The sequence below is a fragment of the Carya illinoinensis genome, chromosome 2 (assembly GCF_018687715.1).
Source record: "Carya illinoinensis cultivar Pawnee chromosome 2, C.illinoinensisPawnee_v1, whole genome shotgun sequence".
NCBI classification, from domain to species: Eukaryota; Viridiplantae; Streptophyta; class Magnoliopsida; order Fagales; family Juglandaceae; genus Carya; species Carya illinoinensis.
The window spans coordinates 37085448-37099059 of record NC_056753.1 but is presented as its reverse complement, the minus strand read 5'-3'; the positions used below and the strand labels follow the sequence as shown (position 1 = coordinate 37099059).

The 13612-nt window shown below is 35.2% G+C and overlaps 1 protein-coding gene across 1 annotated transcript; it reads left to right on the top strand.

Annotated features, from left to right (window-relative positions):
• The first annotated feature begins 4176 nt into the window (after positions 1–4176).
• Positions 4177–5330, top strand: LOC122301544 (wound-induced protein 1-like). The gene has a single exon (XM_043112941.1). The coding sequence runs from the start codon at positions 4584–4586 to the stop codon at positions 4947–4949; it is 366 nt and encodes a 121-aa protein (XP_042968875.1). The 5' UTR covers positions 4177–4583; the 3' UTR covers positions 4950–5330.
• The last annotated feature ends 8282 nt before the right edge of the window (positions 5331–13612 follow it).

The following is a 13612-nucleotide window of genomic DNA, read 5'->3' as shown; positions in this document are numbered from 1 at the left end:
GATATTTGATATCGCTACCTTCAGTTTCTTTGTGCTGTTTGTAACTTTATTCTGCAATCTTATTTATACTTGGAGGGGGCAACCTTAACTTAAGATACTTGGCTTAAGGACTTTATTCTGCAATCTTATTTATACTTATGTTCTTGTAACTTAAGCCAAGTTTTTTCTCTTAGTAAACAAGAACATAAGTATCTTTTTGAAGACATCTCTTGATAATTGACCGTATACAGTCAATTACCTTGAAAACTTGTCTGCGTTACTTAGATGTCTTTTTTTTATAACTACTATACACGGTTTTGTCCGTTAAGAATGAATTTTATACCATGTTAATATGTTATTATGTACTTTTGGTAAAATTTCCGAAGTAGAGAAGTAATTGATACGGATGACTTGAGTTGCCAAAGAGCAATTGTTTCTGTCTTCTAGCCCCAACTATACATAAGGGAAGACAGATTGTAGGCAAAATTAGAGCAAGATGAATGGAGTGATGAAGTGCTTCTGGATTTTGAGCAATCTTCTATACCTTTGAACGAAGGGTATGGTGAGAAAGTACATAATGGCACATGGTGTGTAGTAGAACGTATAGATAGTCCAACATGGAATGAATAGCAAAACAGGATTGAATTATTGAGTTAATTTTTAAATGTTAGTACAAATACAATGGCTGTGGTGACTGGCTTTATTCATGCCCATGGCAGAGCTACAAGAAATCGTCTGAAGCCCGTTAAATGGAAGTCTTTACTGGGAAAGACTACAATTGACGAACAACTAATAACAATATTAGTGTTTAACTGTTTATTAAGGTCGAATATAAGTATATGGAGGTTCAAATCCTTATGTCCAAGAACATACTTGTTAAAAAATAATAATAAAAATCATTCCCGAGGATTTAAATCGCCCTCCCTCTACATATTTAAATTGGGAAAATGTAATGTCAGGTAGGCCTTGAACTATGACCCTCTCTTTCATAAGAAAAAAGGATGTAATGCAATCGTTTGTATTTTCAAATTCTTATTAGTAGTTAACTTGATAGGTTGAGAATTGAGAAATTGCCTACAGCGCTTAATTAATCTGATAACTTGAGGAAATCACAGCACTCCCCTATGGTTCCTGAAATTGCAAAACTGAATTCATGATCCGTCCTCCTAAATGACACTTTCTATGAGCTGATCATGTAATGTTGTTGTCAAATCTTGCCATTCTTATGTCACGGGATTCATATTTTATTACGTGGATGAGTCTAGGATAAGTTAAGTTCATTTTGGCATTGTCAACAAGTGGTTCCCTAAATCGATTGAGCCGTGCGTCCTAGGTGTTGCTATGAAATAGAGATGCTCTTGTTAGATTTACCAAGAAATCGTCCGGCTTATTTGTTGTATACTAGTAAGGTATATATATCTTCTAAATTAAATTAGGAAACGTAAATAATACGTGGTGTAAAGGTATTCTAATAGTATTATTATTGCGTTTAATTGAAAGAGGGCCGGTTTTCTTTTTTCTTTTATTTTTTTTTCAGTTTTCAAATGGTGGTAATGGAGTAGTTACCATGTCACATAATGACGGAGGCCGGCCATACATAATGGCGGTTGAGTTTCTTTAAATTACAAGAGGGAAATACTTAGGTTATCGTTGGGTTCACCGTAGGCTAATTTACTTTTTCTTAATAGCGGGGGCCACTGTTGGCCAATTTTTTTCTTAATGATTAAGAAAAAATTATTTATTTTTATTATAAATTTTTTTTTTATATTTTTTAAATATTTAAAAATATTAAAAAATAATTATAAAAAAAACTTTTTTTAAACCTAATAGTGGCTGTAGCATGGTCCATTGCAATAATTGACATGGTAGGGGCTAGTTTGCTGTTTACTGTTTGTTTAGGTACTGAAAGGTTTCTCTTACACGTCCTTGTCATGGCCCAAATTTTCGAGCTGTCAATAAATATTTGCAATTGCGGGGGATACGCTAGATATCACTCCCAGCCATAGCCCTTTGTTGGAGCTGGTCCTCACAACTAGTTAAAACCGACATATATAACCTATCCATGCTCTGTAGAGTCCTTGGGTTTATGCATTGAGCCTTTTTCATTTCGGTCGCTCAGTGTGACGACTCATGAGCTTAATTCCCTTTGGTAAACCGTGGATTTCCCAACAACTCTGGGTGTCTTGTGCATCTAATTCTTTCATACCATTCTAAACCTTTGCTCTGTGGTGATCTATCGTTTCATGCGTACGTGTTAGCATCGTATAAACGGTGGGTATCTTCAATCCCCGCCGGCAGAAGTACTCAACCCAACTTATAATTGAAAGACAGTTTTGTTTGTTGGACGGCGGAGTGGACTTATGAATTCTCTAATTCTGGCTTCAATATCGTACCTCATCAACAATATTTCTCTAAAAAATATATATATACTCATTTTCTTCCAAAAGGGAACGAGGTGCAGATCAGCTGACTAGTTAGGTTAAAGGCATGTGAGCTTAATGCCTGTGCAATTTACTAATTTAGTGAATTTGCATTGGCAGATAACCATTAATATTCTAGTTAATAATTACTCATGCCTCGTTTCACAATTTCTATATCGATCCCTGTAATATGGACTCCGATTTTCCTGTCTATCTATATTTATACAATGAATGCGGTAGCTAGAGTTCGGAAAGATATATGTACTGTGAATCCTATATTATCTAAAATTGTCAAATACATTTGATACGAATAAATTGAAAGTTGTAGGTAAGAGCGATTCGATTCGTCACACAAGTAGACAAAATGAACTGGTAAAGATGATATCAATGGAGGCCGGAGGCCGAAGCACAAGTGGAAGACGCTGAAAGCTCCACGATCACCCCAAAAAGCATAATGTGAAGTTGTATCCATGTTGCCATGTGTATCACTTAGGAAGATATCCACATGCAACACAATTCGTTCCTTTTGAAAAACAACAGAAATAGTAAGGATAAATCTCTCTATCCCGGCCAATAATGTGAGTCTTAAATCAGTTTTTGTTTCTGAAACATTGCCATCCAGAGAGTGGGGCAGGCTTGGCTGTCTGTTTGAACATGAGGCTTCAGTTTTAATGTGATCAACTTCAAGCCATGATTGTTTGGATGAGATTGAAGAAGTAGCAGCTAGCTGGGACCAATTCGGCCATTTTTATCGTACGATAAATAATTGTGATTGGTGGCAGAAGTGATGACAGATCAAGGTGGTCTGTATACAGTCTAGACTTTACTGTAAATCTATCCACTGGTTTATACAAGACAAAATCAACTTGGCTGCCCTTTATTTGGGGTGGACCCCTAAGTTTTAACTTAGGTTGTGTGCCAAAAAGTGTGCTGCACTATAAAACAGCCTGTCATTATGACAGACGTTTTTTTTTTCCCAACTTAAATCATTTTTTTCTTCACCATAAAACATAACTTTCAAATTGGGATAAGCTATGAAAACCTTCCCTTCATTGGTGTGCAATATGCTGCTTGTGGGCCAATATTGCATGTCTTTTAAGTGATGCAAGACCTAAAAACGCTTTTTGGTTTCAAATCGACAAGAAACAATATCAATTCATTCTCTGGACCTGCCACCAAAAGGCTATAAAATATAAACCAGTCAAAAAGAGGGTGTCATTGCTGATCAGTTTTTGTTTACTCTCCTCAGGGCTTTGAGGTATGGGGTCTGACATGGCGTCATCTCATTTAAATTTTTTTATGCAGTGTTTAAATTCTTCTGCCTCTTTTGTATTTTCTATCATTATTATTAAAAATAAAACGATAGAAATTTCCAGACAAATTGAAATTGTGCATACTGCATAGGCTAGTACGAGTCACAATTTCACAGACTAGATAGCGTAAAAATTAAAACCGTAAAATAATGAAGTAATTAGTGGTCAAATAGAGTTGGCTTGACCGAGAGTCCAACGCAACACAAACTACACAACTCCTAGTCGTCATCATACAATACTACTAGCAACAACCAGTCACATCATCAGAACGGACGAAATAGCCCAAAGAGAAATGATAAAACAACAACTACTTTACCATTTTTATACAATATTTGTATAAAATAATATTTTTTGAAATATTTATTTTAATTTTAATTTTGATTTGATGGATTTGAATTTAAAAAAATATTATTTTATTAATAAATTGTAAACAAATTGTAGTTCGATTCTCAGTCTATCATTGCTCTAGCCCAAAAGTCGATCTTGCCATTGGGCCCTCTGCAGCATAGTTGCTACGAGAACGATTGCATACAATTCCCCGCTATATAATCTAACCCGTTTCACCAACGGTAGCGGCATCAGCTTCCACTTCATTTTACAAGCATTTTCTTCGGCCCTTTTTATCTGCGTCTTCCTCTTACTCCCTGTCTAAAACCTTATTTAATTAAGACCCGCCGCCTACTGCCGAGCTAGGCTTGGTCTAGAACTGGCTAACTCTCAGGAAATTCTGGAGGAAACCGATTTCAGTAATCAAAGGGTGGTTCTCGCCCTCTATGAGGCCTTGAGCTCGCACGACGTGGCCACGGTGCACCAGATCGTCGCCCCCGACCTCGAGTGGTGGTTTCATGGTCCTCCCTCCCACCAGTTCTTGATGCGCCTTCTGACCGGCACTGACCCAGCCTCTGCCACGTCCTTCCGATTCGTTCCGCAGTCCATCACTTCCTTCGGGCCCACCGTCCTTGTCGAGGGCTGCGACCACGTCCTTTCTATTTCCTGGGTTCACGCCTGCACCGTCTCTGATGGGATAATTACTCAGATCAGGGAGTACTTTAACACGTCCCTCACCGTCACGCGCCTCCGAAACTCCGGTCCATCGTCACCACCATCGGATTTAACCTCCACGAGTTCCTCATCATCAACGGCTGCGACCACGCCCCTCCATTGCCCGTCCCTTTGGGAGAGCAGCGTCTCCAGTAGGGTCGGAAAGTCCGTGCCGGGTCTGGTCCTGGCAATATAGTATCATCTCTCTGCGTGATCAGCTGCATCCGTTACTATAGTAAAAACAAATAAATTAAAGGGTGCGCAGTTATCAGCCCCTGATTGAGTGAAATACTTATGGGCTGAGTTAAATTTCCGTATTAAATCGAGTCAGAGAGATGTAAAAGCTCCTTGTTAGGGTCGTGTTTGGGATGGTTTGTTCGGCTTTGGCATACTTTGTATGTTTTCGTGTGCCCGTCTGTCTTTCGGGTTTTCCTGTTTAGTCGTTGTGTCTGTCTTGATTTTGCGTGTTGGTACGTGGAAACCATAATGGTGGAACATTCCTATTGGTTATATCCTGACGTATCTGTATTCTCGTGTTTTGGTTGCCTAATAAAGGTATTTGATTGTGGTTGTGATATGATTTTTCCATTGCCTGCCTCATTTGCCTTTTAATCTTTCTTAGCCAAAAGTGGATTGAGATCGAGTCTTATGTTACTTTTATAATGTAGCACTATTGTCTCATAATGTGAATGATAACTACACATCAAAACTAAGTTTAATATCATTTCACTGTAGTTACGTTCTGAATATACGACGGACCCATAAATATTCACGTGGAATGGATAGTGTGATAAATTGTATACTTTTATTATTATTATTATTATTTAATCTTGGGTTGGGACAAGATTGCGTCGTGTGGGCCGGGCCTTTTCTGTCCTTTATTCTTGGGCCCTCAGCCGACCATCGGCCGTTGCTTTACTATGGATGGTGCAAAAAGCATACAAATTAATTTACAATTAGCCGGCTGCAACAATGTTCGTTGAAGTTCTACTTTACTAGTCTATGGTTGCCCGCCGCAGCGGCGGAACAACGTTATAGTTGAGGGGGGCCAAAACTTTTTAAAAATGCAACATACCCCCTAGATTTTCTATAAAATTATATAAATATAGAAAATGACCCCCCCTAAAAAATTTATAATCTCTATTTTCTCTCTAAAATTTTCTAAAATTTCAATATATCTAAAAATGTCTCCCTCTAATTTTTTTTCTTATAGTCTCAAAATTTTGTTTAATTTCTATACATTATTTATTTTCAAGAATGTGACCTCTCTAAAATTAAAATTAAAAATAAGTTTAAGAGAAATAATAAGCTTATTATATGTATCTCAAAGTTTTCTGATATATAATATTAGGTTTCCTCATATGGAATCCAAAGTGAAAATATAAAAAAAATTATTTAAGATCGATGATCTATATGAAAAATAGTTGAGAGATTTTATCCTCTAGACTTCATTAAGTAAGAAAAGAATTTATTTAAACTCTCAATTATAGCATTACATGTTTAATGTGATACGAAAATATTTAGATTTTGTATGAAATCTAATAAAATAATTTACATGATGACAATATAAAAGATCCCTTAATATTTTATATGAATAAAATAAATTCTAAATATTACCGAGATATAATTTTATAAGTAGTTATATTTTTATTATTTTTCAATTTTTTTTTTAAATTTACATAAGAAAAGCGATGTTGGCAGTTTTAAGATCTGCAAGTCTTGCCTACTCATTTTAAAAAAAGTAGGTAAATTTAGGACTCACATGAAAAAATTATTTTTTAATAGTAAACGTGTATTTTATTTTTCAGTTCCGCTTCTAAGCGGTCCGACCATTTATTAGAGAAAACCAGCCCTCCTATCATCATCAGCCACGTCAAAAATCACACAAAAAAGTCTATGGGTGTAGCCACACATGATCAGAAAGTTAGTCACACACTCCAGTTGTTCGAATCACACAGTCGTTGCCTTCTGAATCTCAACAGGCCCACCAAGACCCATCCATCTCTTCTGCAGAATCCATCTCTTCCATTCGTTTGCACCGCCGCCCAAGATTTCGCACCACCGTCTCTTCTCAACCACACTAATTCTCACCACCGTCGCACCACTGTCGCCCACATGGTTGTTCATGGCTGACAATATTAAGAGAAAAATTGACCCCCCGATTGGTCTAATTTAGACACACTTGAAACCAAACTTTTGCCCATAGATAGATTCTAACCTCCTAATATGGTGCCAGTTGGAAAATCAAAAGTTTCCCAAATAATGTATGAATCATTCTTATAGAGCACAAAATTACCGGAATCAAGCATAGCAGCTGAAGCTGCAGGTTCAGATGTATAAAAAATTATCTCATTGAATAAATTGAATGAGTTTATTCTGATGAGACTTGTCATTAAATGTATTTCTCATACATTTCTTTCTGAAGTTATATTCTAATTCTGAAGTGGTTGCACAAATATGCAAGACGAAGGGGTTGTGTTGTGATTCTGAAGGGTCTGCGAGCTGCTGCGAAGGGGAAGGGGGCGCTGCGAACTACTGCAAAGGGTCTACGAGATGCTTTCGAAGAGTTACTGAACGATTTTGCGCGGGAGAAAGGGAGAAGAGGGGTTCTATTTCACGCAGGGAAAGGGAAAGGGTGGATTCTGTTTCGAGCAAGGGCTGTCGAGAAGGATGATTCCATGTAGTGTAGTTCACAATAATTATGGTGGAAAACTGACGTGTTTAAAATCTAATGGCAGACTGTTATAAGGGAAAAATCAGTCGGATCGGCTAGAAGGTATTCTCTTTATTTTAATAGTGCGTAGAACATGTACACCCCATGACTATATCTAATATTATTCTTTACATGATAAATGTGTCATAAAAAAAAAAAAAAAATTAGCTCCCTCAACATAATTACTAGTTCCGCCACTTTATTGGTTGCCATGCATGAATTCTGATAGTAAATGCATTCCAACTCAGATATTGACTTTAATTAGTTAATAGGTAGTTAGGTTTTCTTTGTTAGTTTATAACAAAGGGACGAAGGAATAGTGGGATCTGATTCCAAGGTATTATTAAAGAACATAGATCATGTATTATTACAAATGAATCAATTTCTTGAAAAAAGAAGAAAAATAGGTATTGAAAGCCAGAAATAAAATTAAAAAATGTATTATATATGCAATGTATGTAAGTGAGTCGAGTAGTGCTACATGTACTTATAATTTTACTTACAAGACTCATTTTGTTAGGTTTCTTTTGAAATTTAAATAAATTTCAAATTTCATAATTTTCAACATATCAATAACTAACATGTGGAGAAATAAATTTTTTTATAAATTTTTCTTAAATACATTTACTATTTTTTAAGTGAGTTTATAGATGCCAGAGGCAAATTAAAAAAGAAAAGTTGCAATATTAAACTGAAATAAATATTGGAATAATTCGTGTTTGTAAATGAAATTAAACGGCCTATCAAATTTGGTAACAACGGTGTTGATTAATTGTTCATCAAGAAGAAGGATATATATGAGCTATTCCCTTATAGATTAAACTTTATATTTGTTAATGCCTAAAATTTGTATAATAGACCGGAAGGGAGGAAAGAAAGATTCCCAACCCATGTTGGTAATTCAGGCTTTGATATGATACTCTTTGCGTTCATTTACATAATAAATAATAAATAAGCGAATAAAAATAAATAAAAAGAGACAAAAATTTACGTGGTTTGGCATAAAAGCGTACATCCACGAGTTGTTGGGGGCAAAATCAACCAATAGGTGATTTTACAATTTCTCATAGACTCACATATATCTCAATACAACAGAAGAATTTAGGAAATATCATTTGGAATCACTATGTGTGGTGAAGTTTGTATGTAGAGAGCTTCTATGGATAGATCCTATGGAGAGTTCGTCCAATTTGTAGGAGATCTTCTTCTTATATAGATGTCTATTTCCTTAGAATGATTGAGTTCAATTTGTCTTGTGAATTCTTTTTCTTTTAAGAGTTTAAGTCTCTTTCCTTTTAGGAGTCTGAGTCTTTTTCCTTTTAAGAATTTGAGTCAACTTGTCATATCTCTTCTTGATTTTATCTCTTAGTTTGACTTTCGGCTTTATCTTGAGGCTAACTTTTAGGCTGCTGATTTGGCCCCTATAATATCTTCTACCATTTTCTAGAAATATTCAAGATTGTGGACCTTATAAAGAATCAAAATATGTTGTACAAGAGGTATATTCTCGAAGAAGATCATGATTTTAGAGAGAGGGGGAGAGGGAGAGAGTGAGAGGAATGTTGATTATGGTGCTCCCTCCCATGCATAAGCTAGAGTTGTTGAGCATCTAATAGTTGGAAGAATCATGATTGTTGGGATTATCTGGCCATCAGCGGCTAATTTAAAATATAATAGAGGAAACAAATAAAAGAAAATTCGACAATCACATAAAGAATACCAAGATTTACATAGTCTGGTTTAGAACAAGCCTACATCCACTAGTAAAGTCAGTCTCAATGAATTCACTATCACAAAATGAAGTATAATAAAGACCATAAATCACCTTTTAATTCCAAAAGTCCCAATACATCCAATGAGCTTTCAAGATCTCACAAAATGAGTTCTCTCTCTTTTATCTTTGTTTTGGCCTATCAAAGTTCCAATATAATGAAAAAATAATATGTATATATAACGAAAGGCGTGAAAACCCTAATTATGAATATTTGCTCGAGCGATGTGTCGAGTGGATGTCGAGCGAACAATTTGTATTAAGTTCGCTTGAGCAGACTATTAAGCGAAGTCTCAAGCCAAAGTTTGCTTGAGCCAAGATTGAGCCACGATCAAGCCAAATCTCTGAAATTGTGTTTTCAACATGAATCAAGCCACACTCAACAATGAATTCCACCACCCTCTCCCCCGGGGGGCTAAAAGCCCAAAAGGCAAAACCCATATAAGGAAAGTCCAGCCTGGCTAGACAACCCCTCTACTTGCTAAGGTCACTCGGGCCAAAAGCTGGGCTAACCCATCACCACAATCATGCGAGAAACCCAACGGCAAAGATGAAAGAGGCTCGTTGCCCCAATACTCCCATACGACACCTAATACCTGAGAACCAATGTAGGTAGATGGACTAGAAATGCGGGAAACTTTTGATCTTTTGACAATAAGCATGGAGAGGCTTGACGATGAGCATCCGCTGGATAGAGAAGTCAAGAAGCCATGTCACATTAATGACGTCGATCTCAAGATTCCATATTGCATTAATTGTGCCACCCGCAAGAGCCACGCCACATTAAATGATTATGACTGAGTGAACATTTGATGAGACATATACTCTCTGGCGTAGGGTATGGGTGTCCCCCGTCAAAAACCTTAGAATAAAAGTTGATCTCCAAGTACGAAAAACTCAATGATTTTGATACTTTTGCACAGACTATTAAAGAGCTACTAACTTAAGTATTAGAGATTCCCTGACTTCCACCAAGGCCTCCAACTCTCTTTATTTTATCTAAGTATGCAGGTGAAAGACTGAAAATCCGAATTGCTGGAATCCGGTCCAAAGATGTACGAAACACAACGTTAACAACCACCAATATTATTCCAACTTGGATTCTAAAGATTTCTTGAACTGTATTTTTATAGCTAGTTTCTTCTTCTTCTTCTTCTTCTTCTTCTTTTTATTTTTTTTTATTTTTTATTTTTAAATCTCTTCAAACTAAAATGAAAGCACAAAACCGAGCGGAAAAGGAAAAACTGAGAAAACAAAAAGGAACATTTTATATATTAGCCTATGCATGCATGCAGGATTCCTACATGCCAAACAAAAGTTGTTCATAAAAAGATTATTAATCCATACAGCAGTTTTGGCTCTATCGAATGTACCATGTCCATTTAATTTGTTTAAATTTGGGGTCTGCGATAAGAAGAGAGCTGCAACATGCCCATGATCAGAATATCTATATAAAAAAGAGGCTGGGATCGATATAATTGGGGAATTCTATCAACAAAATAAAGGTGATCGATGCATACCAGTTACCCTATGCGTTATCTGCTGTGAAAACTAGACATGGGTTTGAAAGGCCAATAATGATACTAATATAAGTGGACAATTCAAATTTCAAAGCTCTAGTTTCTTACGTACTTGTCTTCATACACAACTCACATCTGAGTTAATAAACTTGAAATTAAAGACTTTGTGGTGCTAATATAAGTTAATTGAGAATCAAAATTTGCATCCTTATCGTCGTAAAAGCTACCAGATATATTATATATATATATATATGATACGTTTAATTTGCAAAATACTGAATTCGGCCAGTAAATACGTTAATTTGCGACGGGAAAAAGACCTTTTTTGTTTGGGGTTAGTGAAGGATTCAGAAACATGAAGAACTTTTTTTTTTTCCCGAAAATCTTTTTAATTGACAAGCTATTATAATTAAGGAATGCCTAACTTTTAGCAGTAGAAATGTTAGAATGTATTCCTTGAAATGAAGAAGAGCTCTCCTTGTTGTCATAATAATTAGATTACACACGTTCGACCCATTCAAGTGAAACACCTTGGTGAATCGATCCCACCAAATTTTGTTTAAAAAATCAATAAAAATTTTCAGTCTCCAAGTACTTTAAAAATCAATAATAATTACTTCAAGTAATTGTCTCCCATGCATTTAAACCCCTCTCTTTCTGTCTTCATGCACTCTCACTTCACTCTTGGCCGTGTGGTAATTAGGAACTCTTCCTCATGCTTGCGTGCGTGCGTGCGTGTTTATATAACTTGCTGTAGTTCTATGGTGTGAGTCCGAATATGCTTTCTTTTCCGTTATTACGAAAAGAAGATCAACATGCAGCAGAATATATGAGAGCTTAAGATCGGTATATGCCTAGCTATGTATATATTCACAATTGGATGTTTTGGGAGTGATATTTAAATTTGATTCAGCCATACTTGTCCATTAGTTTTTGAATTCAAAATGTCCTCCTTGAAAGTATTAGAATATTTAGGATGACATTCTTTCTTTTTAACAAGCAGTGATCTCTTCAATATTCTTATAGGGAAAATCTGATTGTCTAGCTAAAGCAGGAGTTTATGGTGTTTCAGTTACATATTTTCTGGCCTCTTATCTTCCTGAAAAGGCCTTGGGTGAATATAGGCTTGACTAGATGATTTTATCTCAGTTTAGGCAATGATTTGTAGAGCCTATTTATTGATACATTTTGTTTTGCTGGTTATCTTCGATTGAATTGATTGCTTTAATTGGTACTTGTTATTTTTTGTATGGTTATAGAAATTTTAGTTTGTATATGTATGAAATATTTCTCTATGTACATTTTAAAGCTTAATTTTTGGAATTTTGTATCCGTAATTTTTTTTTAATAACCACGATTTTCTTCTATCATATATGATCAATAAAATTGAGAGTACCATCCCTCGTTTAAAAAAATAAAATATATCACATGTCCTACCCGCGGCTATGAACTGAAAAATAGACTTAAATGAATTGTTATAGATTTTTGAAATATTTTGGAGACTTAAAAATTTTTATTACAAAGACAAGGCTCATTAATGTGCTTGATTCAAACTGAAGTTTAATGTGAGGTTTGGGTAGTAAGATGATATTAGAAAATTTTAGATGAAAGTTAAATAAAATTGTTACAAATGCTATTCGCAGGTCCAGGATGGGTGGTTGTTGGCCTTGCCTTCGCATGCAGGGGAGGGGGAGAGAATTGAGCCCCGATCTCGCCCCTGCCCATATCCAGATACTTGGGGGTGGATTGACTTCATGGTCGTCCACCCATTTACGGTGAAACAAAGTTCCCCACCACCCAAAACTAATCCAAAAACCAATGTGGAGAGAGAGAGAGAGAGAGAGAGAGAGAGAGAGAGAGAGAGTCAACAACGACAGGCAAATATTAAAATAGAGGAAGAGAGAGAGGGTAAAGAGGAGAAAGGAGTTTGAAATAAAATAAAATATAAAACGACGATTTTTATTTTAAAAAATAAAACCTAACTAAAATAGGCTTGTTATATCTATGAGTAATAATATATACTATATTCTCATTCTATTAAATAAGATGTGACACATTTATTATCGTTGAATGAGAATAAAATATCTAATAAATGATCATTTAATAGTGATAAATATATCACATTTTATTTAATATGATGAAAAGAATATAGTAGTGTAGATTATAAAATTTTTCTTATACCATATGAAAAATCTAAGCTGGACAAATGGGGTAAATGCAGACTTGGGCCCAGATCGAGCCTCGTCCCAAGCAGCCCAGGCGGAGGCCGGATCGGTGAGTGACCCCATAGGGCCCTTGCAGATCTCAAAGCTCTTTTATTAAGGGCCTGTTTGGAGTTGTGTTAGGAATTTTAAAAAGTGTTTAAATATTCTTAAAAACTCTTTAATGAGAAAATTAGGTCGCTTGAGTGTTACATATTAAAATACTTTTAATCTCAAATAAACTAAAAAATACGTATGAGGAAAAATATTATTTTCTCAAACGTACTTTTCTGGATAATGCGAAACGTAATTCAAATTTTAAAAAGACTGTCAATAGACGAAAATATTCATACAACTTTAAAATAATTATAACTTTAAAAAATATGTTCATAATCTTTAAAATTCAACTAATCGTCATTTTTACTTTAAAAAATACTTTTTTAATTTATTTCCAAATAAACATAATATATTTAAAAATATTTTAAATATAAAAATAAATAATTTTTTAATAATAAAATTATTACTTCAAATTATAAGTTATAAATCTTAAAATTATAAACTATATTTACCATCTCAATCTCAATCATGCACTAGACCCAGATAAGGACTGCCAACCCGGTCCACCCAGAATTAGAAAACCAATCCAGTGATACA